The sequence below is a fragment of the Hippocampus bargibanti genome, linkage group LG12 (assembly GCF_051943395.1).
Source record: "Hippocampus bargibanti isolate YZ-2025 linkage group LG12, ASM5194339v1, whole genome shotgun sequence".
Classification (NCBI taxonomy): Eukaryota; Metazoa; Chordata; class Actinopteri; order Syngnathiformes; family Syngnathidae; genus Hippocampus; species Hippocampus bargibanti.
In genome coordinates, this window is record NC_142745.1 from 8,737,734 (window position 1) to 8,761,343 (window position 23,610).

General features: G+C 42.0%; 2 protein-coding genes across 3 annotated transcripts; one reads left to right on the forward strand and one right to left on the reverse strand.

The window, feature by feature from the left end:
- The first annotated feature begins 2,965 nt into the window (after positions 1-2,965).
- Positions 2,966-16,547, forward strand: grm2b (glutamate receptor, metabotropic 2b). The gene is made up of 5 exons (XM_089010612.1): positions 2,966-3,478; positions 11,267-12,104; positions 13,056-14,119; positions 15,384-15,576; positions 15,710-16,547. The coding sequence occupies exons 1-5, from the start codon at positions 2,966-2,968 to the stop codon at positions 15,781-15,783; spliced, it is 2,682 nt and encodes an 893-aa protein (XP_088866738.1). The 3' UTR covers positions 15,784-16,547.
- Positions 16,548-18,590: 2,043 nt separating this feature from the next.
- Positions 18,591-23,437, reverse strand: rrp9 (ribosomal RNA processing 9, U3 small nucleolar RNA binding protein). Of its 2 annotated transcripts, none has more exons than XM_089010165.1 (15): positions 23,240-23,437; positions 23,023-23,111; positions 22,816-22,928; positions 22,677-22,744; positions 22,543-22,584; positions 22,345-22,471; positions 22,142-22,266; positions 21,976-22,068; positions 21,742-21,842; positions 20,354-20,488; positions 20,159-20,221; positions 19,914-20,059; positions 19,624-19,703; positions 19,457-19,530; positions 18,591-18,744 (listed from the first exon to the last, which is right to left on the reverse strand). In XM_089010165.1, exons 1-15 carry the CDS (start codon positions 23,321-23,323, stop codon positions 18,642-18,644), a joined length of 1,443 nt encoding a protein of 480 aa, XP_088866291.1. In that variant the 5' UTR covers positions 23,324-23,437; the 3' UTR covers positions 18,591-18,641. The 2 variants fall into 2 exon arrangements, with proteins under 2 accessions (XP_088866291.1, XP_088866290.1); XM_089010164.1 differs by having other exon boundaries at positions 19,902-20,059.
- Positions 23,438-23,610: the final 173 nt, after the last annotated feature.

Here is a 23,610-nt window from a genome sequence, read left to right on the forward strand (position 1 = left end):
AGCTAAATGTTGAAACCAAACATGAAGCTGCAGCATTTATTGACAAAAATCTGTCTGTGCCACGTAAATCCGTCTGTCCCATGTAAATCAGCTTCAATTCCAAGCCGCGACAGTTCCATAATTCAGAGGTGAAGTTTCAGCCTGTGCCACCGTGGGTTTTCTCCGGGTATGGCAGGTCATTTGAGCACTAAATTGTCCCCTAGTGTGAATGTGAGAGCAAATAGTCCTTTGTGTATGTGTGCCCTGCAACTGGTATGGAAGAGTCAATCGTCCATCGGTGAATGTGAGTGCAAATGGTTTGTTGTCGTCAGAAGGCTTGAGCTCATTCGCAACCCAAAAATCTTTATGTGAAATGGACGCACGGATGCTTCACCGACGTTCACAGTACAGGTGGTTCTTGTGATGTCGAGCTCTGACTTAACATCTTGACAAAGTTACACATTTTGGTGCACGCTGTGCGACCGTACGTGCCAATCACAGCATAGCTGACAGTGAGTCTACACCGACTCACACATCACACACCGGCTATATTTGGACGAGACAATGAAGAATGGTGTTATCGAGGCATCTTTTATGCTAATAGCGAATGGACATGTACTACTCTCTGACTGCCTCCTTACGTTTGAAGTTTCGTACCACGAAGGCACTCGTCCGCTACGTCTACATCGCCGTCCTTTTAATGACCTGATTGAAAGATGATGGGATCATTTGAAGGCTGATTGAGCCCCTGGTTATCTTTCAAATCGGAAATGTTTTTTTTTGGGGGGGTGGGGGGATTGCTGGTGTTTCATGTCGTCTATGGCGTCTGACTGCATTTGCACTTCTTAGGGCTTTGAGAGACCTCCAACCTCCTTTTGGCCTAGTTTACAAAGACTCGCCTAATTGGCTGTTCCTTATGGTGCCATTAATTCACACGGCGACCTTGCCTTTGCAACCAGAAAGCCGCCATCTGCTCCAGTGCGGAAACGCAATGAGACTTTTTTTTCACACTGAATGTGTAAGTGTCACTTTGACCTCCCTCTATTAGGTCAAATGTGTTTGACGACGCCTGCGCTTTTGTTTCTGCTTTTGGTGTTGCACCCCCAGACGTAACTTCGATCACGTCGTCACACTCTGCGCGAACTTCCTTGCTGGATACAAAGCAGCGCATTCATCAATGCGCCGCTCGAGCTGCCACCCACAACCTGATGTAATATTTATCCCGAGCAGGGGAATGCAGCATTCATTAGACACTTACCTTCCTGTTGTTTTCCTGTCGGGAATGTCACTGAATATTATTTGAGCGTATTTCGGTGGAGAGCTGCCTGAAAGCAAGGTGGATTGATGATATGTCAACAGTACATTTCGGGTCATCACCTGTTCGGGAAACCTTACATAGCATGCGTGTGGAAACATTTATAAGTTGAAAGAAAACGGAATATAAATAAATGAGCATGTTTGGCCCCCACTATTATAACTTAATGAGCGCTCGTCATTATTAGCCAAAATGGAACTGTATAGTGCCACTTAGCAGTTTTTTTGACAACGATGCTAGTGCAGCGTGTTCTACCGGAAACAAATTCCTTGTGTGTTCTACATACTTGGCAATAAAGATGATTCTGATTCTGATTCTGATTATCATTAGACATCACAACAACTCAACAAATCCAAAATCCCGCCTCTGTAGAGATCCATATTAGCATACACTGCCCGCTTCCCCGCAGTCCACCCTTACTTATTTTTTATTTTTTTTGGAATCCACCAAGTTACCATGGCAACCTCCCTTGAATGAGGAGCACCAACCACTATGTGTCATCTCTAAGTGAGCTAGGAAAATCCTCCTGACTTGAGAAGTGTCTGGAATATCTACATCTTGGATGTGTCACATCTCATGAAATATAAATAAACATTTTTCGGGGTTGCCCTATTATTCCCGAAGAGAATGATTTATCTGCACTGGGAGAATGGCGAAAAAACAAAATGAGGTTAATAATAATAATAATACATTTCATTTATAAGCGCCTTAATATTATTGTGAAAAGTACTGTATTTTCCAGTGTCTAAAGCACACCCAAAAGCCTTCATTTGCTTCAAAAAATGACCCTGCGGCTTATACACCGGTGCGCCTTATATATGGAAAAAGTTTGAAAATACACTATTCATTGGGGGTGCATCTTATACGCCGGTGTGCCTTATACATCGTAAACTACGGTAGGTCCCTTTATGTTGGCCATGATTTTGACAATGGAAAATTATAATGGAATGGACAATGGAAAAATAATATCAGAAATCCCAACAAAGACAATCTTTCAATGCCAAATTGATGCACCTGATCCTTCTCACATAAATGTTTTCTTCTTTCAGGCAAGCGAAAAATGTGTTTTGCAGTGGTAATAGCAAATATAACAAAACACCTGCTCTTCTCCTTTTTGTACCGTATTTTCCGATGTATAAGGCACAGCTCAGTACTGTATAAGGTGCACCCCAATGAATGGTGCATTTTCAAACTTTTTCCATATATAAGGTGCAACGGACAATAAGGCGCATCTTCAATGAATGAAAAAAAGTTTTTCAAATATAATATACAAATACAGTAAATAAAAGTTTTCAAAATATAAGGCACACCATATTATAAGGCGCTACAATAGAGGCTGGGGGTACGCACAACTTCTTCTACAGGGGGAAATGGAGTAGGAGGCGGTTGACAGTAGTCACAACCTGTTGTGGCTCAATATAACTTCACATATAAGGCGCACCTGCGTATAAGGCGCAGGGTCATCTTTTGAAGAAAATTAAAGCTTTTGGGTGCGAATTATACATTGGAAAATACGGTATATTCTCCCTGCTTGACTGCTACAGGACTCCAAAGTGATATCACTGAAAAAATGTCCTGCTATTCATTCATCTCTATCTTGATTCTTCATTTCATTCCTAGGACGTTTCCACCATGCTTTGTTCAGTATCAGGAGATGCACACTGTTTGTCCATGCTGAGCGTCACACTCCACCTCAGGTCGTCGGCCATTGCGGCACCTTTCTACTGGCCCCTCCACGTCCTCCTGCTGGAGCTGCTGGTCCCTGGCAGCCTACCCAGCATGTCCAGACTGCCCCCCGCGGCCAAGCGCGAGATCCTCATCGACGGCGACTTGGTGATCGGGGGCCTCTTCCCTGTGCACCACAAAGGCGAAGGGATGGAGGACTGTGGTAAAATCAACGAGGAGCGAGGGATCCAGAGACTGGAGGCTATGTTGCTGGCGCTGGACGAGATTAATTCCAGCGATCGCATCCTTCCCGGACTGCAGCTTGGGGCGCATATCCTTGACACCTGTTCAAAGGACACCTATGCTCTGGAGCAGTCCCTCGATTTTGTCAGGGCATCCCTCACCAAGGTGCACGACCCAGGTTTCATCTGCCCGGATGGTTCCCGACCCATCCAGAATGAGGTCCCGCTGGCCATTTCGGGGGTCATCGGCGGATCCTACAGTGATGTTTCTATACAGGTAAACATGAGAATGAATTCCTGTGTGGATTGAAGCATGCAGCGGTCTTTATCGTACAAACTCATAATGCAGTACAGTCAAGATGGGATGGGGAGTACCGATTTTATACCCGTTATACACCACGACCTGATGCAGCTAATTTAAGGTATCGGCTCGTTGTAGAGGTTTTCGATACCAATTATGACCAAATTAATTAATTACAATTACAGTAAAGTCTCGTTATATCGATATCGGATATATCGATAGTCCCGGTTAAATCAATACTATTTCTATGCACGCACGGAGAAAATTACATGCAAACAGGGTCGGATATATCGATAGTCCCGGTTATATCGATATTTTTTTGGACTCCCTTGAATATCGATATAACGAGACTTTACTGTAATTATGACAAATATGTGGAACTGTCGCGGCTTGGAATTGAAGTGGATTTACGTGGGACAGGTGATGTGAGGTAATATCTTTTCATCAATGGATGCTACAGATTTGTGTTTGCTTTCAACAATTAGCTTGCAGCAGACGTGCACATTTCACCATGATGTCCCTGATCCACTGGTGTAAAGGACGCTTTCATCCTCTCCTCTTTCATCTAGAACTGCTTCATACAACAAAGAGGGTGCAGAAAGTGCTTAAGATTGAAGGACTGTCTGTGTCTTTTGTGTTGTGTCACATTATTTGTTATTTTGTTTTTTGTTGTTGTTGTTTTGACTTCAAAGTGGCTGCCTTTACAGCAAGTCCTGTCCTTTGTTTTTCTACTTCCTTTCCTTTCATCTTACTTTCATCACTTTACTGCTGTTGTAGACCATCTCCATGTTGTAGTAAACACATCCGGTGCGTCATTACATTAATGGGGTTGGCAATTCAGAAGTGAACTTCTGAATATCTGGATGTGTTTGTGCTTGTTAGTCAGTGTTTTTACCGCTGTGTATGTCAGTGTGTGGTTTGATGCGCCGAGTTGACGTGAATCAAATTCAGACAATTTGATGATGTGTACAGTATACAAAGTTCTCAATAAACTGCTACAGATTGCTGATTTGCATGGAAATGTAGTTGTATATGTGCCAGTGTGCTCAGACTTTTTGATCGCAGGCTTGGATTAAAATCAAAGTCATCAGGGTGCTATCTTTTTTTTTTTCTTCAGAAAGCCTTTTGGGCAAAATGTAAAGAAGATGACTTTGCAGAGTCGGATAGCCTGATGCGGACACCCGCACTGAGTTTGGAGATTCTCAGAATGATATAATTAAGATGGCAGATTTGTTATTACACTGGAGAAACGGCAAGCATGTCACATTTCGATGACATGACCACGCCACATATGAATTATACATTGCGGTTCCACATTCCATCGATTTGGGCCACAAAAAAAAAAAAAAAAAAAAAAAACGCCCATCTTCAAAATGATATCACTCTATAGTTGCTTTTGACATGCGGCTAAATTTAATCTTGTGTTTAAGATTGACTAAGTAAGTCTCTGTTTGATTGTCGTGCTTTGCATTCAAAGTGAGTTGGATGGCTCCTCATAACCAAATCTATTTGTAGTTCCTTCACCTCCCCCTGTGGGAGTTTAAAAACATTTTGGCACAGTAAATGGCATAGAAAATAACATATGAGAGGAGGAAGCAGCGATTCTTTGAATAGGGCAGTGACGTTGCCGCTTAATTTAAATCGTTCAGTCTTGAATCAGGTCTGGGCTCGAGTCCAGCATCTCTGTATTGATGCTAAATAATAAGCATATTCATGAGCGTGTCTCCAAAAGACCATCTTAGAAAGTCACGAGCAAAATAGCGACCTCCTTTGCTCGCTGTTATGCCGACATCTCTGAAAAAAAGAACAGCATGCCGGCGCCACTTTCCTGCCAAAGTATGAGAGACCACCCAGGACCAAAATGAAGCTTATATCACCACTGTCTCCGCGCTCAACTATCTGTTTTGATACAAACTGAGAAGTTAGTCTGAATACACCAATCAAGATGCAACCTGCTCATGACGCTGCACCATTCTAAGCTCAATGGTCACTTGCTAATATAATGAAAATATTCAGTTGATTGTTTGGATCTCATGGTGTCAATATTTAAACAATGTGATGAAGCGGACTGTTTCAAAATCGATTTAATTCATACAAGGAAATAGATTGAACCAATCATGGATCCAGCCACTGTTACGAAATGTGCCACGCTGAAGCCATCATTGAAGTAATATTTTCCAATAATAAAAAAGGACAGCCCAATGGTAAGTTTAGTTATTATTCTGGTATAAAAAATACATACAATACAATACAATACAATACAATACAATACATATTGATTTATAGAGCACTTTAACATCTCTATCTATCTATCTATCTATCTATCTATCTATCTATCTATCTATCTATCTATCTATCTATCTATCTATCTATCTATCTATCTATCTATCTATCTATCTCTATACATATACTGTGTATATATACTGTATATATATATATATATATATATATATATATATATATATATATACACACACACAAGTGCCTGCCAAGAATGCTCCTCATAAACGTATGGGAAGTGTCTATTCTTGCCATCTGTGAGATTTCTCCGTTGGCAAGCAGCAAAAGCATCCACCTGCGGGTGAGAAGGAAAGTTGATGGAAGACGAGCAAGTCTCTCGTGAGCCTGACAAGGATTCTCTCGTAATTAAACACTTTCATCATCTTTTTCTTCTTGTCTTCCCTGTCAAGTCTTAACTTAATATAAAAGAGCCAGTCGGAACCATCTGGTGGATGATGGAATTAGCAGGCAATACTGATGTTTGCTTACACTGCATGTCTGAATGCCCAATTTGGATTTTGTGCCAATATCCAATTTCCACAATAGAAGATCCTCCAGTGAAAGTGCAATGACTCTTAGGTTGCTTAATATACATATACAATTGATAAATATTTGATCAAAAGCTACATAACACAAGTCTCATACACACACAAACACATGCACACTAATATGAAAGAACATGATTCAGAAAAAAAATACTAATCGCCTCTCGAAATATTGGCAATAATAATAATAATAATAATAATAATACTTATATAATAATAATAATAATAATAGTTATAGTAGTAATAATAATAATTATAATAATAATAATAATAATAATAATAATAATAATAATAATAATAATAATAATAATAATAACAGGTCAAAGCAACCTTTTACTTTGCTACTGTAAGTCCTCAAATAATGAAAATACAAAGTCAGTCAAGTGTAATTCTTGTCATTTTCTGTCCTTGATCACCAAATACAAAGCATGAATGCACCATATGTGCAGAACATTTAAAACACAATCATAAACACATGAGCCCTGTATATAGATTAGCACACAAAACATCTCCTTGGACGGAATGTTTTTTTTTTCTCATAATTTTCCATTCGTTGTGTTGCTTTAATTTCAAATGTCTGCCCTTGTTTTGGCACACAAACTCAAAAAAATGGAGCTTTCACGCAGAGGGTGAAAATAACAGTCGTGTTGACAAAGGTGTTTTAGTTCATATCTGCTTGTGAAATCTCTCCACCATTCTGTTCTCTCACTTGCCTCACACTGTCATGTTGGTGCATGAACCTCCCAACATATTCTGTGCAACATCCAGTACAGTAGCTCTTCTCCCAATTAACACATCACACCAACACTCACCAGTCAAGCAAAGCTGGGTGGTGTCAAGTCAGACCCCACACAGTCCGTATTATTACACAATTACCAATGCCCCGAATGCTCATCACTTCACCGTGTCCATCTCGAGCATGTTTTTCTTGTCTATTCTCTCCTTGATCACCCCAGAGAACCCTCCACCGTGTGTGACTCCCCCACAAGAAAACAGCAAGCTTGTGTAATTCAAGCAGTTCAAAGATTTATGTGAAGTCAGTGAGTGGTGGTGACATCCGTCATGGTAGGATGATCAAGTGACTTGCCAATTGGCCTTTCTCAAAAATCAGATGTGAGTCCTTGGTCAATTAGGTAGAATGTCATTACAGCTGACACGGTAAGAAAACCTTCAGTGTGGAAGGAAGTCTTATGCCATTCTCGTCATGTTAGTTCCATATAACTCACGTAATTCACTGGCATATATGGAGAAATGGATTGGATTGAATTAGCCTTTATTAGACCCAAAAATGTACACAGCAGCAAAGTTATGGAAGGAAAAGGAAAGGAAAGGAAGAAGTAAAAAAAAAAAATACAGGAGCTGCTGGAAAGGCAGCCACTCTCATGGCGCCATCTTGAAGTCAAAACAACAAACTAAAATGACAACACAAAAACACAATCATTCAATCTTAAGCACTTCCTGGACCGTTTTTCTTGTACTCGATGAAAGAGGAGAGGATCAAAATGTCCTTTTCACTAGTGGCTCAGGGACAAAATGTGTACATCTGCTTCAAGCTAAATGTTGAAAGCAAACACTAGCAAACATTGACAAAAAAGAGATAGGCTCACATGTCCTGTCCCACATAAATCCGCTTCAATTCCAAGCCGCGACAGATCCACATACACATCAGCGCTCTGCACTGACGCTCCTTGAAATGAATACTGATAGGACGATTTTCCAAGTTGTATTTATCAATACATAGCTTTCAGTGGATGAAAGTACACCGTACAGTTCCTGCATGCTTTATATATTTAATGCAAAAGCGTGAGCGGGTTCTCTGGAGCGGTCGGTGAGAGGTGGATCCGGATAAGGCTGCAGGTTTTCAAGTGTCTCCCTGAATGTCATCCGCGGAAGGCCTCCACTTGACACGTACCTCTGAGACATGCAGATGGACTTTTCATGTTGAGATGACGAACATAATCCAGCGAAAACATGACAGCGACATGAGTTAGCAAGCAGTCTATATTCCATACGCCGTCCCTTTACAGTATTTTTCGACTCTTTGTTTTTTGAACCCCCTACCGCTCCCATACCTGCAAGACATTGCTGTACAAGAGTCATATTTAATTTCTGCATTTGTCCAACGGACTCATTTTGGGGGTGGGATGAAAGCATTTGACTGTAAAGAGTATCTAAGCAGTCAATGAAGAAGTACAAGGTGGCGCCCTAGTAGGTAGCCATCTAATTCATGAATAACTGGTTTGCAAATCCGAAGTCAAGAATAATGACTGTTATTGTGTTTTACATCTGATAATTTGAAATTTTGGTTCGGACTGTAGTAATCACGATGGCACATGACATGCTCGATTTGCTTTCGCAGGCCGAATAAAAGGATGTGGCGGGCCAGATTTCGCCCCCGGGCCTTGACTTTGACACGTGTGCTGTATATTATTTAACCCTTTCAGGGACAATAGTTACTACAGTGGCCATCTTATCCCTAGTTAACTTTAAATGAGATGCAGCTGACCTTTTTGGTTTTTATTTTGATTTATCAATGCAGTTTTACAATTAACTACTACCTTATTGTTAAAAGAATGACCATCTTTACACGGACAAATAAAACTGCCTATTGTTGTCTTTGTAATAGCAGAATTCCTGACATAGCTTCTTTTTTGGGCAATTATTTGGGCACACTGAGTCTATAATACGACAATGAAGTGCCAATTTTACGCCAGGATTAATAGCTTCCTTTGCCTGTATAGTTAGTAATGAATTATGCTATGAGAACATGTTCATCGGGCTTCATCTTAAGAGGGGAACTGTTCAGAGGACATCATTGTTTGGGAAGCCCCAAGCTTACAATAAAGCGAGAGGGAGGCATAATAAGCATGTGTGTGTGTGCGTGTGTTCAATAATTACCATTGTGCCCTCATGAGGATCCATTGAAAAATGTTTTTTTGTAAGCCTGCTTCTTTTTTCTATGCTTTGTTGCCACAACAATGCTCTCTATTCAGCACGCAGATACCATACCAACTTAATACCGTGTCTCAAAGTATTGATTCCACTATGATGACAATACAAATCCATAACGTACAGCAGTTCAAAGAGCCTGCATAAATTAAAAGCAATGCATTCATTCATTTGGAAGGATTGTGATGAATATGGATGAAGTGCAGATGAAGGTTCCTTCTTTGTTTTAGGGTACTTTTGCTCTGAGCAACCAATCAGAAGACAAAAAAATGCTAACGTTATGTGCCAGCGAGATGGGCCCCCTAGGGGAAAATATAAAATCCAGTAGGTGAGAGGAAAAGGCTGACAGCACGAGTCTGAAATCTTAAAAAAATAGGTTCAATAAAAGGGTAAGTAGATTGCCGCAGGGGAGGGAAGCAAAAAGCCAGCAGGAACAAAAGAGAGGTTTAAGAGCAACAAAACAGCCTGATTTAAAAAAAATAATAATAAAATAAAACAAATCCTCCTTCGTGGCCATTGCGGGTGTTGGTATTCAGCTATGGATCTTATGGCAGTAGCAACAAGTGACGCAGGCCCTGACTGAATAAACAGCTTGATACTAACAAAAACTCCGCTGCTCCATTCATTTGAAGTACTTTAAACTGCAAGTCATTGAATGGTCCCACTTAATGTATCGATGGGATGCCTTTTTTGGTTAAAAACACCAGTTTATGATTACACTATTCCCCCACATGACAATTCATTTCATATACAGTCCCTTCAACAATTAATTTACATATTACACTCTTTTTTTGTTTGTTTGTTTGTTTGTTTGTTTGTTTGCTTGTTTGTTTGTTTTTCCCACAAGGTCAGATGGAGAACATGGGTTTCTCATGAAAATCAACGCATCTTTCCATTTTCTAATCTATTTACAAGGGTTGTGGGCGTTCTGGAGACGACCTCAGTTGTCTCCGGGAAGTAGGTCAACTAGTTGCCAGCCAATCACAGGGCACAAATAGACATGGAGACATTCATGCTCATACCGAAGGACAATTTAGAGCACAGGTGTCAAAGTCAAGGCCCGGGGGCCAAATCTCGCCCGCCAGATCATTTTATTCGGACCACGAAATCAAATCCAGCATGTCAAGTTCTGTGATGGTTGCTAAAATCTGAACCAAAATTTCAAATTATCCCATGTAAACCACAATTACAGTCATTATTTTTTACTTCATGTTTGAAATGTAGTTATTTGTTAATTTGTTGTGCGCTTTATATATGATATGTGGAGGGGATTAAATATTCTAATGGCTTCCCCAAATTTCTAACGGTTCTAACAATAATTTGGCCTGTGACAAAAAGTGAGTTTGACACCCTTGATTTAGAGTGATCAATTAATCTACCGTGCGTGTTTTTTTGGGAAATAGGGAGGAAACCAAAGTACCCGGAGAAAACCCACGTGGACACTTGGAGAACATACAAATTCCACACAGGAGCCAGGGGACTCGAACGCAGCCTTAAACTGGTCTAACATAGAATCACTGAATGTTGTTCAGTCTTCATATATTGTGTGAAAAAGCTTACATCTATCAAAAAACAAACACAAAATAAAATAAGCAGGAAGTCTCCAGAGTGTGGTGAAGGCCCTACATCAGCAGGCGCACACACAGATAAAGAGTACTGAGTTCCATGCAAAGAGCTTCTTGCTTGAAATGAAGGCGGAAACGTAGAACAAAACAGTTACCGGAGGGGCCAAATTAACAAATGCGAATGGCTCTCTATTGGACCATTCCCACAAGCATTTTGCAACCTAGCTGAAGATAAAGTTTTAATACATGTGAGGGAAGCCACGGGCGCATCATAAAAGTCGGGTAAAAAAAGTCATAAAAGTCGCGGTAAAAAAACTGTATTTACTCGAAATTTCACTGCACCACATCAATGATTAACGGTCAAATCGGGTTTTTCTCTGTAGCATCGTTTTTAAGTCATAACCCTCCATTTTTTTTCTTTGAAGGTGGCCAACCTCCTGCGACTCTTCCAAATCCCCCAGATCAGCTACGCGTCCACCAGTGCCAAGCTAAGCGATAAATCCCGTTACGACTACTTTGCCCGCACGGTGCCCGCCGACTTCTACCAGGCCAAAGCCATGGCGGAGATTCTGCGTTATTTCAACTGGACATACGTGTCGACCGTGGCCTCGGAGGGCGACTACGGCGAGACGGGCATCGACGCCTTCCAGCAGGAAGCTCGCTCTCACCAAATCTGCATCGCCACCTCAGCCAAAGTGAGCCGCTCCATGAACCGGCAAGGCTACGAGAACGTGATCCGCTCCCTGCAGCAAAAGTCCAACGCCAAGGTGGTCATCATGTTCACCCGCAGCGAGGATGCCAGGGAGCTGCTGGTGGCCGCCGCCCGCATGAAAGTCACCTTCATTTGGGTGGCCAGTGACGGCTGGGGGGCGCAGGAGAGCGTGGTGAGGGGCAGCGAGACGGCAGCCGATGGCGCTTTCACCATCGAGCTGGCCTCTTACCCCATCAGAGAGTTTGAAGATTACTTCACCAAACTGAAGCCGTACACCAACACAAGGAACCCCTGGTTCAAGGAGTTCTGGGAGCACCGCTTCAGTTGCAGCCTCCAGGAGCACGGATGCAGCGACCGCAGCCTCAGAGACGGCACTTTTGAGCAGGAGTCCAAGATCATGTTTGTGGTGAACGCCGTCTACGCCATGGCCTACGCCCTGCACAACATGAGGCAAGCGGTGTGCTCTAACACATCCAAGGTCTGTGAAGCCATGAAACCGGGCAACGGAAAACGTTTCTACAAGGAGTTCATCCTGAAGACCAAGTTTGAAGGTGAGCAAAGGAATTTTCTATCAAATGCGAATACCGACCACACCCTGACTCGCCTTGAACAGTTCAGACTGATCGACCCACAGATATTCATCATCTGCACTGAAATTCATTTTCAGTTGTCTGAATGTCGGATATTACATGATGTTATTACCAATACATATGTCAGTGGCAGACCGTCAAAGCCTGCAAATCCTTCTCTGCTGGCCCAAAAATATCTGTCTGAATCACAGACTGATGTTAATTACATTTTGTCCATGATTTTTTATTAACTAATTCCAAATTGTCTTTCAGCTTCCTTTCATTGCCTTTCCCCTGTTGTGCTGCTTCCAGATTGGTGTTTTCGTATTTAAGCATATCACCAATCAAATTTCAGCCATGAGTGACCAGGATCAGAAATCGACTTGGACGCCTTCACAATCAGTCGCATCAAATGTGTCGATCAAACTGTTGCTCTAACCAATCATATTTCGAGTTGGCAACCCCAAAGGGGTACGTCAGAGTTTTTGCAAACTATGATTGTATCGTCACTAGTCAGTCATAGTTTGTGAAAACTGCTCTTATCACAAGCTACTAGTGACAAGAGCATACTAGCCAGAGCTAGCACATTGTATCGATAGCGAGCTTCAAAATATATTGTGTTGATTTAATAGCAGTTTTGTCAAACCATAATGGCTGAACGAGGAGAAGAAATGCATTTGGTTGGAGATTTACTGTTAAAGCCATTTTCAAGAAAAAAATGGACATCCTTAAGAAAGGTCGGTCAGTTATTTCCTGGTTAATGCTACCCTGTAGTGGACTTGTAGTAAATCATACCACACTTTTTTCAGTCTGGATTGATTCAGACATAGCACTCCTGAAGATCTAGCGATGAAATTCACTGCTCGCCACTCATGTATGTATGAAACTTTGAAAGCGATTGACTGAAGTCCCGATTCTTCTTCTCCCTCCCAGCGCCCTTTCGACCCGTCGACACGGAGAACATGGTGCGCTTCGACTCGGTTGGCGACAGCATCACCCGCTACAACATCTTCCACTACCACAAAGAAGACAGCAAGTTTGTCTACAAGAAGGTGGGCTATTGGGACCAGAACCTGACCCTGAACACCACCTTAGTGAGCTGGCGCGGCCTTTCGCCGCCCACCTCCCAGTGTAGCGACCCCTGCAGGAAGAACGAGGTCAAGAGCATGCAGCCTGGGGATGTGTGCTGCTGGATCTGCATCCCCTGCCAGCCCTACCAGTACCTGCACGACGAGTTCACGTGTGCCGACTGCAGCATCGGGCTGTGGCCTCTCGATAACTTAACGGGATGCTACAATCTGCCCGAAGCGTACATCCGCTGGGAGGACGCGTGGGCCATCGGGCCCGTGAGCATCTCCTGCATGGGAATCATGTGCACTCTGTCTGTAGTGGGTCTGTTCTTCAAGCATAACGAGACACCTGTGGTGAAGGCGAGCGGACGTGAGCTCTCCTACTTCCTCCTGCTGGGGGTCCTCATGTGCTACAGCATGACCTTCATCTACATCGCCAAGCCATCCACCGCCGTTTGCACGCTCCGCCGACTGGGCCTGGGCACGTCATTCGCCGTCTGCTACTCGGCCCTTCTCACCAAAACCAATCGAATCGCTCGCATCTTCAGCGGCGTGAAGGACGGCGCTCAGCGGCCGCGATTCATCAGCCCGGCCTCCCAGGTGGCCATCTGCGCAGCGCTTATCTCCTGCCAGCTCCTGGTGGCCGTCATCTGGCTTCTGGTGGAGGTGCCCGGCGTGAGGAAGGAGGTGAGCCCGGAGCGAAGAGACGTGGTCACCCTCAAGTGCAACAGCAGAGACTCCAGCATGCTCATGTCGCTCACCTACAACTGCGTCCTCATCGTCCTCTGCACTGTCTACGCCTTCAAGACCAGGAAATGCCCGGAAAACTTCAACGAGGCCAAGTTCATTGGTTTCACCATGTATACCACCTGTATCATCTGGCTCGCCTTCCAGCCCATCTTCTACGTCACGGCTAGTGACTACAGGGTAACTATCATTCTGTTAGGAGCAATGTCGTGTATTTTTAAGGGTAATATTGTGTATGAATGCATGATACACATTTCACCACGCTTTCATATGTTGAATTGAACTGTTGAACCTACAACAAAATATACAATTTAAAGATTCATTTGAACTACGTTGATCAATGGAAAAACAATACTTGTTGCCTTTCAATGCCTCCTAAATTTCGATTTTACTGCAAATTCCAATCAAATTGCAACCCTTAAAAATGTTTTTCTCATTTTTATGCTCTTCAAGTTTGTAATTTTTTTATGCTCCTCCTAATTCGATCAACAATTGTGAAATTTCATTCTTCAAAGAAATAAACACCATTAACTTTCGCTCCTCTTAAAATTGTACTTTTAGCGCAATAAACAATGCCACAAAAATAAAGCTATCTGAGAAGGGCAGTATGCATTTTGAGTACAGGTAACATCCGACCTACGACCTCCTCGACTTACGACCACCCGTACTTACGACCATGACCTCGAGACCCTATTTTCAAATTTTCTATTTTACCGCCTGGTACCAGAACGCGCTAGCAGGCCGGCAACGTGTACGACAATTTTGGCCAGCTGGCCAGCATCTCACTCTCGCACAGCAATCGACCATGTGATGGCACCAGAGGGGGGCGTTTGTGAGTCATTTAGCCTCCGAGTATCTATTCAACATTTTGAATGTATTTCGACTTACAACTATTTTGACTTACGACCGTTTGGTCAGAACTCGGTCGTAAGTAAGATGTTACCTCCATATAGTCAAAATTAGGGGTTGCGTGCGCCAGCGTTCACTCAACCCCAAAGTAACTCAAATAAATAGTAAGCTAGCTAGCTAATGGATAGCAAATAAATAGTGAATAGATAGCCAGATATCCGCCAGCTAGACAGCTTACGGCCAGCCAGCTAGACAGCTAATAGCTAGCCAGCTAGCTCATAGATAGCTAATAAATCGGTACCCGGAGAAAACCCACGCAAACCCCACACATTGAAACCTGCACCTCTGCACTGTGAGGCCAATTTGGCAACCGTGTCGTCCCAACTGGGAAAATCGCATTCAGCATTTCAACATTTGGATATGCAGCCTGTATGTAATTGGTGATTCAATCAGCAAGTGAAATACTCTAATGAATTCCTGGTTGCTGTGCGATGATGGGGGGATGGGAGGAGCGCATCTGGTGCATTCAAGTGATTTCGGAGAACCAGTCGAGTGTGCATTGTTCACCTTCTACCATCCCATGTTTTCCTAACAGGTCCAGACCACCACCATGTGCATCTCGGTCAGCCTGAGCGGTTCCGTGGTTCTGGGCTGCCTTTTTGCTCCCAAGGTCCACATCATCCTATTCCAACCTCAGAAGAATGTGGCCTCACTGCGGGTCACAGCCAACCGATTCAGTGCCACCGTGTCGGCTTCCGCATCCGCTCCAAGCTCCAGTTACTCTAAAGGTGCACACATTCACACAAACATCAACGCCTCCGAAAATCAATAATGTAAAATATGATATGCACTAAATATGGTTCCTGGCGCTGGTTACGTGTTGAGCACATCACTGAAACATTTGTTGTGAATATCTCTCAGGGTCAGCATCCAACTATGTGCCAGCGGTGTGTAACGGTCGCGAGGTGGTGGACTCCACGACTTCCTCTTTGTGAGCACATGCTATAATCGGTGCGAAAGGTTGCCGTTTAAGAGACAATATGGAGGCTGAACTCATGTTGCCCTGCCGAGAAGTACGTACTTGTATAGATTTAATATACTGTGACTTTATTTGGTTAATAATTTATGTGGATGTGTTTTGATGAGAATTTAGTGGGAAATAATTCAAAACGTTAGACACTTTGTGGCAGGAAAACTCTGTCGCCGGGTCAAATTTTGTTGATTGTGAAATCTTTATTGACTGTACAGGTAGCGTGGAAATGTTTTCAACGATCATAGTGTAAAAAAAAAAAAAAGTTGACCATGAAAATAGTTTAGCATTTTCAACCTTTGTTCGCTCATTTCAATTCAAAATGAAATGTATGAAATTTGCCATGATAAAAAAATGAATTTTACAGTAAATGAACCATGCTAAAATAAAAGAATATTGCATTTTTTTTACCAATTTGAATGACAACTTTATTTGTACAAATTTAGGCGAGAAGTGGCTCGTGACGCCTTGCACCGTGCCTTGTCCTGACTCGTTATTTTATGTGGCAGTAGCGTAATACGGATGTTCTTATATCTTCTTGTCCTTCCAGTGCCGTGAACATATCCAATGTGTAAAGACTAATATTTAATATTGTCTGTAAAAATGTGACCAACCGTAGTGAGAATAATATGGAAAACAAGGCAACTACTGATGTATGAATGTGCCGATGTAGACTATCTAGAACGTGTGCTTTTATGTAACTATTGTAAATAAAATATTTTTTTGTAATATCAGAATAAAGAATGTCGTATTTGTTTGAATGAAGTCATTCGCTCAATGTATTTGAAGACTTTCACCACTTTTACGCTGTGACGTAAATCTGCGGAATTTAAATTTTTTTACTGAAAGGAGTAGCTTGGCGCCATTTTGGTTAAAGCACAAACGACACTGATTTGTGTTTCCTAACTGACATCAGAAAAACGTTTTATAGCATGTAAAATACCCAAACACACAGGCTGATATTTTTAGTCAAATGCAAAACACCAATAAAATGATTTAGTCTCCAAAAACTACTTCAAAAATATATGAGAAAGTTTCAGTATCAGAAGGTCCCGCCCCCTTCTTCGTGACGTCACGCCAAGACGTCTTGCCTTGCTCGAGAATCAAAACAATGCCTTCAGATTCGGAGAAGATGCTTTCTTGTTACTCATCCAGTTATGAATATGATTCAAATAGTTCTGAAGAGGAAAGCATAAATGCTTGCAATCGATTAAAGGAGTCCATATCAATTCGAGTCGTCAATGACAGCAATGTAGCACCCAGAAAATTCAGAAGATGGCGCCCAAGTTCCGTTGGAAATGGGCTGATTTGTCTGCTGGGAATTTGTGTCAGCGAATATCAAAAAGTTGTCTTGATGCAACACACAACGATTCACCATCGCGTTATTTATGTGTTTTCCTTCTAATTTCGCCATCAACACGTAGTTTTCACACCAAACAAAGTACGGCAAAATGCATTGTGTGTCGTTTTCTCAGTCACGGGCGTTCCAAACGTGACATCACGTGGGGATTGTCATCAACTCGAAAAAAAGACTTCCTGAATATTCAGCGTGAGTCTTAAAACATGAAATATAGCCATATGCGGTGGAATCTTTGTAAGATGCACTCAGTAGAAGTCATTTGAAGTGATTTTACAAATTATGGATGCAACTTTTCCGCGGGTGTCGGTTGTCCTTTAAATGGCATCTATTTTGTGTGAAAATGTGTCAAATAGAGAAAGACCACAGATAAATAAATAAATAAATCCATTTGGACACCTGATTCAAGTTTTTCAATACAATGAACATTAATCATTTGAGATCCATTTTCAGATTTAACTACTCGTTGGCTCCTTTTTTTAAAAGGTAAAAAGCTTTAACAGTGCAAAGTATAGATTAGCATTAGCAAATATTAGCATCCATTCAAGAAAAACATTCCAAACACATTTTCCAAGTTTCAATTACCAACGAAACATTACAAATAATCAAATTCCAACACTGAATAACTAAGAAAGATACAAATAGAAATTCTCATTTCATAGTCATGTTCTGGTGTCAAATTTAAAGGACAAGCGACGTGTCCATAATTTGTAAAATGGCTTCAAATGACTTCTACTGAGCGTATTTTACAAAGATTCCACCGCATATTGCTATATTTTACGTGACGTCACTAAAGGACCGCCCCTGGCCGTAAAAATGACACATTCTAGCGGTGCTTCCATCACGTCAATGTATTTTGCTGTACTTGTTTGGTCTGGGGACCTCGTGTTGCACCCAAAAGCCGCCAGAAGACGGCGTCCAAGCGCCATATAAGGAATTTATCAGCCTATGGAAACGGAGGAGGCCACAGGAGGTCGCCATTTTGTGCCTTTTTTGGGTGAGAGATTTCTCCCCCAATGTTGCCTCAAAATGGCAAATAATTTTATCGATTGCAAACATGTATGCTTTCCTCTTCAGAACTATTTGAATCATATTCATAACTGGTGTGACGTCATGAACTGGGGGCGGGACTTTCTGGAAATGCCCAATTCGCATTTTTAGATGCTATAAAACGTTTTTCTGATGTCAGTTAAAAAACAAAAAAGTGATGTCGGTTGTCCTTTAAATGTTTTCAGGGTCCGCCATATAACGGAAGGAGCCTCACTGTTTCAATCTTCTGGAGGTGAGTGTTATGATCCACTCATAAGTCCTCACATCACCCTGTAGATGTTTCGCTGTCAATGGTTTTACCCAACAAACATCCTTCTCAAGATATAAATATATATATAGATTTTTTTAAATAAAGAACAACATGCTGGGAAAATCTTTTGAATACTTTTAATCTAAAAAAGTCAAAAGCCCATTCATTATTCTGCTGTTGGGGCTTCATCTTGATTGGGATGTTTCCTTTTCAGGGGAATAATACAGATGCCGTTGCGAGCCTCTTTTTGTCTCCACCATCGACCCAGTCTGAACAAAAACAGATGAAATGTTAACACAGAGTCTGACAAATGTAAATTGGTATGACAACAATTGAAAATTGAAAATATGACGTGGAGCACCATTCCAGAATTTTGTTCAGATTTTGGTTTTTCTTGCGGACGGGTGTCGATAAAGCGCTGCTCAGACCTCTGGCAGTGTTTTTTTTCCTTTCCACAAGGGGGCAGCATTTACCTTTTTCCATGTTAGCGCTTTGTTCCAGCTTTAGCTATTGTTAACAGTTTTTTGTTAACACTTTTTCAAGCTTTTATGTATGTATTGCATTGTATTTTGGACCGCCGCCCTAATTTCAAGCTCATATAACTCCAGACCCATATAATTTAGGAATTAAGTCTTTTTTTTCTGATGAAAGAATAGAGAGTTTAAGGTTTCTTACGCCACATTGAATGTTTATGTAGTCCTAAAACTCAATATTCTGCAGGTCCTGGAATTTGAGTGAAAATGACCAAAACCCTGGTGCTGGAGTGGACACATTTTTGCATGTGTGGCAGTGAATGAGTTAAAAGGTTAAGAACCACTGCCCCAGTGCTATTCACTAGGGGTTACTTTCCAACAGGCCGTTATGACCTTTTACTTCAAAGAAAAGTAGAACACTCCCATCTAGTGGACCGAGACAAACAACTGGTGCGAAAAAGAGGTCATAGCGGTTGCCACAGAAACAGCAGCATTTCTGCCATCTTACCTGTGCTCCTGGCCGACACCAGCTACCAAGAAGTGACCAGAGTGTGAAAACTTCAAGCTGTTGATAAAACCGACCTGAAGGAGGGGGGGGGGAAGGAATGGAGAATGAGAATAGGTGAAGGCTCACGGGGGTTGCGTGAAGGCCAGTGTGCTTCAAGATGCTTTTACCACTGGAACGCAGAAGAGCGGCTCAAGCCCTCGGTAATTCAGACCGCACTTCCACACTTGCACCTGAGAGTTGCTGGAACCTGTCAAAAAAAGAACCTGCTGGCACTCTGGATTCACAGGACAGTGTTTGTTGTTGTGGCGCACACTGAGCACACTCAAGCAAATGGAAATATGTGTGTATCATACGCAGCGGAATACATTTGCATATTTCAGCTGGGTCATTATAAGCCTGATGTGGTGTGTATGCCCATGTGTGTGTGTGTCTTAAGGACGCTCACAGCCAGAGGCACCTGAGGCTACGACGTCGGTGTTCTGAAACGCGGCCACAGCGCCAACCCAGTGAGGTTGCTCCAGCCCGGCGTCCCCATGGCAACCGTGAGCCTGCTTCACCGTGCACAGGGGCTTCTTCTTATTGACGCTCCAAAGACACACTGAGCTAAGGAGGGCAAATCCCCAAGAAACGAAGGCAGGGCGTGATGAAATGATCATGCCGACGATAATGGCGACTGTCCAAAAAAACCATTACGGGACGTACCCGTCGTCAGCTCCCGTGATCATGTGCTCCTCGTTGATGAGCTGGACGCAATCTATTGAACCCCTGAAAAATAATAACAACATAAAAAACTCAGTTGTGAAAAGTCGATGTCTGTGTTTTTGGAAGTGCAAAACTCATCTCAGAACTTAAGTCTTAACTCACTGGCGCCACCAAGTGACACATGCAAAAACTTACTCATGGCCGTGGAAGACGAGCTGCGACTCCTCTGTGATTTTCCACACCCGCACGGAACGGTCGCGACCGCCGGCCGTCACGCAGCGTTCTCGGCTCAGGCTGTCCAGTGCCGTGATGGCGTCCTGATGGCCGAAGCTGTGAGGAGTCATCATAGTAGGTACAGTACATGCGTATTCTTAGAAGGAATGTCATTTCTGTTTTGCATCTATGCCATCCCACTAAACTCATTCACTGCCAGACAATGTGCAAAAATGTGTCCACTCAATTGCAAGGGTTTTTGTCATTTTCACTCAAATTGCAGGACCCAGAGAATATTGACTTTTAACACTACATAAACATACATAAGAAACCTCAGACGTTCTTCTTTCTTCAGAAAAAAAAAATAATTCTGAAGTTATATGGGTCTGGAGTTATCTGAGCATGAAATGGGGGCGGCTGTGCAAAAGGCAAATGCTGCCCCCTCGTGGGAGGGAAAAGCATTGTTAGAGGCGTGACCAAAGTTTGAAACACACCCCGCAAGAAAAAAAAAACAAACAAAACTGGAACACATTTAGGAATGGCGCTCCACGTCATGCTTTTCAATTCCCGAATAAATTTGGGAATGGCAGTGAATAAATTAAGTAGAAGTACCGTATTTTTCGGATTATAAATCGCAGTTTTTTTCATCGTTCGGTCGGGGGTGCGACTTATAAATCGGAGCGACTTATATATGCTTTTTTTTATTGCTGTATATCATTTCACATGTTATTTTCACATTAAACCGCAAGAGCGCAGAGAAGAGGAAGTGGCGCCTTGTCTACCTGCCGAGTTGGGGGAGTTATTTAAAAGTGACACAGAGAATGAAGATTTCCTTGGATTTGGTTATTTGGAGTAAAACCTGATATTTTAGTAAATTTGTTAGCATGTTCTTTGTGCTAGAGTTATCTGAATAACTCTTGTAAAAGACTGTTCCGGGTTACCAAAAAGGAGGTGTGTCCATCTGAGTTGCGTAGAGCGAGAGCTGCGGTGTTATGTTGGGAAAAAAAAGACGTGAAACGGAGCCTGATGTTCTCTATTTTATTTTAATTTAATTAATTTATTTTAAATTGCTTTTCAAGATGACATGTATGTTGTTTGGTGTTGGATTTTATCAAATACATTATCCCCAAAAATGCGACTCATCCTCCAGTGCGACCTATATACGTTTTTTTCTTCTTAATTATGCATTTTTTTGGCTGGTGCGACCTATAATCCGGAGCGACGTATAATCCAAAAAATACGGTATTGATCCCACAGTAATAACAAACAGTAATAAGCATGACTGTGACATCAAAATCGGGATTACTTCATATACAAAATTATATCAATATATATTAAATTATCATGAGTGTTAGAGTTAAGTCACCCACAGTGTCTCCACGTAGGCATTTTCAGCCACATTCCACACTTTGACGGAGCGATCGTGTGAGGCGCTATACAGATCGTGAGTTCCCCTCCTGAACGACAGGCCCTGCGAACAAGCAAATTCACTCGTAAGCGCTTCGCCAAAATGACCTTAAAAAAAAGCCTCATGAAGCTTTGAAGAAAAAAAAAACACATTTCAATCAAAATTAATCAATACATTTGTCTCAGTGATGACCTACCGACACGGCGCCTTTGTGTCCTGTGAATTTGTAGAGATACTTGCAGGTTTCAGCTTCCCAAATCATGATCAGATTGTTCATGTCTCCGGTGGCCTGAAGAAGCGCATTTTATTACTCCTCAAGTTGTTTGTGACTTTGTTAGCACCCTAAATATGTTGATCCTCACCAAATATTTTCCATCGGATGATATGGACATGCATAGTACTTGTGCCGTGTGTCCAACATGGCGATCCTCTGTACCTTTCCTTCCACCAGGAATGACTCGCAGTTTTTTCCCGCTCTCGATATGCCCTGAAGAAATATAAACGCAGATATTTATAACATTTTCTTTACATCCACGATACTGAACATAAACTGAGGTTATCTTACATTTAATTATGGAGCAGTCTTTTGCAGATGAAAAAATGCACTGATCGTCTGGGCTGATGACCAAGCAAGTGATTGGGAGCTTGTGTCCTCGTAACAGACGGATTTCAGAAGCGTCGGGTGGTAATAGCTAAAAGACAAAATATTTAATAGAGATACCAAACAAGGGCACAGAGTGTTTAGCGTTATGTTAATCCTTACATCTTTGGCAATAAGTCGCTGTAGCTTTCCTTTCTGTTCAAGCTGTAAAAAAAAATGATAAAGAAGGTTGCATATCAAATACATGCACGTTCTTCCCACAATAGTTTGTAGATACTCATAGCAGTCATTCTCACCACTTCTTCTTGAAGTCTTCCCGCAATCAAATCAGTCTCAAATGATTCCTCTTCTACCTTTTCTTCTTCTAATGAAGACAGGAGGAGTAAGTGTAAGACAACGCAGACTAACGAATAAATGACATAACTAAAACCTAACCTTGTTCCTTTAATTGGTTGAGATAAAGTTTGGCCAATCTGAGCTTCTTCTCTTGCGGCGTCTCATCATAGTCATACTCTATTTTGGCTTGTCTTTTCTTGGTAACTGCAGGACTGTGCAGCAAAAAAATGAGGCAAGTGTATATTGTAGTTGTAGTTGTTAGTACTTGCAAACATATATCAAAACAAGTGTATTTGAGTTGTCTACCTCTCTGTTTCAGAGTCGCTGGAAATCTCTTCGTTGTACTTTGAGTTCAATGTCTTCCCTTTAACTTTACCAGCCGTGTCGCCGTCACCCTGTGTCAAAAAAAGATTTGTTTAAAAAATTGATTGAATGTGAAATGCAATGACAATTGTAATTTTCGACGTGCAGGGAAAAAAATTAGCGTTAGCAGTGGCTAGCGTGTTCCGCTCGTCACACTTACTTTCCCCTTCGATATCAATGTCTTTTTCCCAATTTTCGCAATTTGAGGTTTTTTAGACCCCTTGATAAAGAAAGATGACGACATCGTGACACGCGTTAACAGAAATATGTTGTCGAGAAAAAAAAGATCCTCAATTTAGCGAGGATTCAAATCAACATTGGACCCACATGGGTAACATGCAGGTCAACCTAACTTGAAAATACATCGGAATGAAATTCGTACTCATTGGTAATTCGGTGCTTTATCCCGCCTTTTTATCTGTATCTGTAATCTTATTGGCTTCAAATGATTTTGGAAGGACAGGAAACAGTTCTCAAGAAAAATAGGTCCCTCGGAGAAAAATGAATCGCGAGATTGTTCCGCATATAAAT

Coding starts and splice junctions, on each gene's coding strand:
- rrp9 (XM_089010164.1), bottom strand. CDS start 23,323: ATGTCGTCATCTTTCTTTATCAAGGGGTCTAAAAAACCTCAAATTGCG. Junction 22,585..22,676: donor GAAGACTTCAAGAAGAAGTG/GTGAGAATGACT, acceptor TTTTTTTTACAG/CTTGAACAGAAAGGAAAGCT. Junction 18,745..19,456: donor GGTGTCGGCCAGGAGCACAG/GTAAGATGGCAG, acceptor GTTTTTGTTCAG/ACTGGGTCGATGGTGGAGAC.
- grm2b (XM_089010612.1), top strand. CDS start 2,966: ATGCTGAGCGTCACACTCCACCTCAGGTCGTCGGCCATTGCGGCACCT. Junction 3,479..11,266: donor ACAGTGATGTTTCTATACAG/GTAAACATGAGA, acceptor TTTTCTTTGAAG/GTGGCCAACCTCCTGCGACT. Junction 12,105..13,055: donor CCTGAAGACCAAGTTTGAAG/GTGAGCAAAGGA, acceptor TCTCCCTCCCAG/CGCCCTTTCGACCCGTCGAC.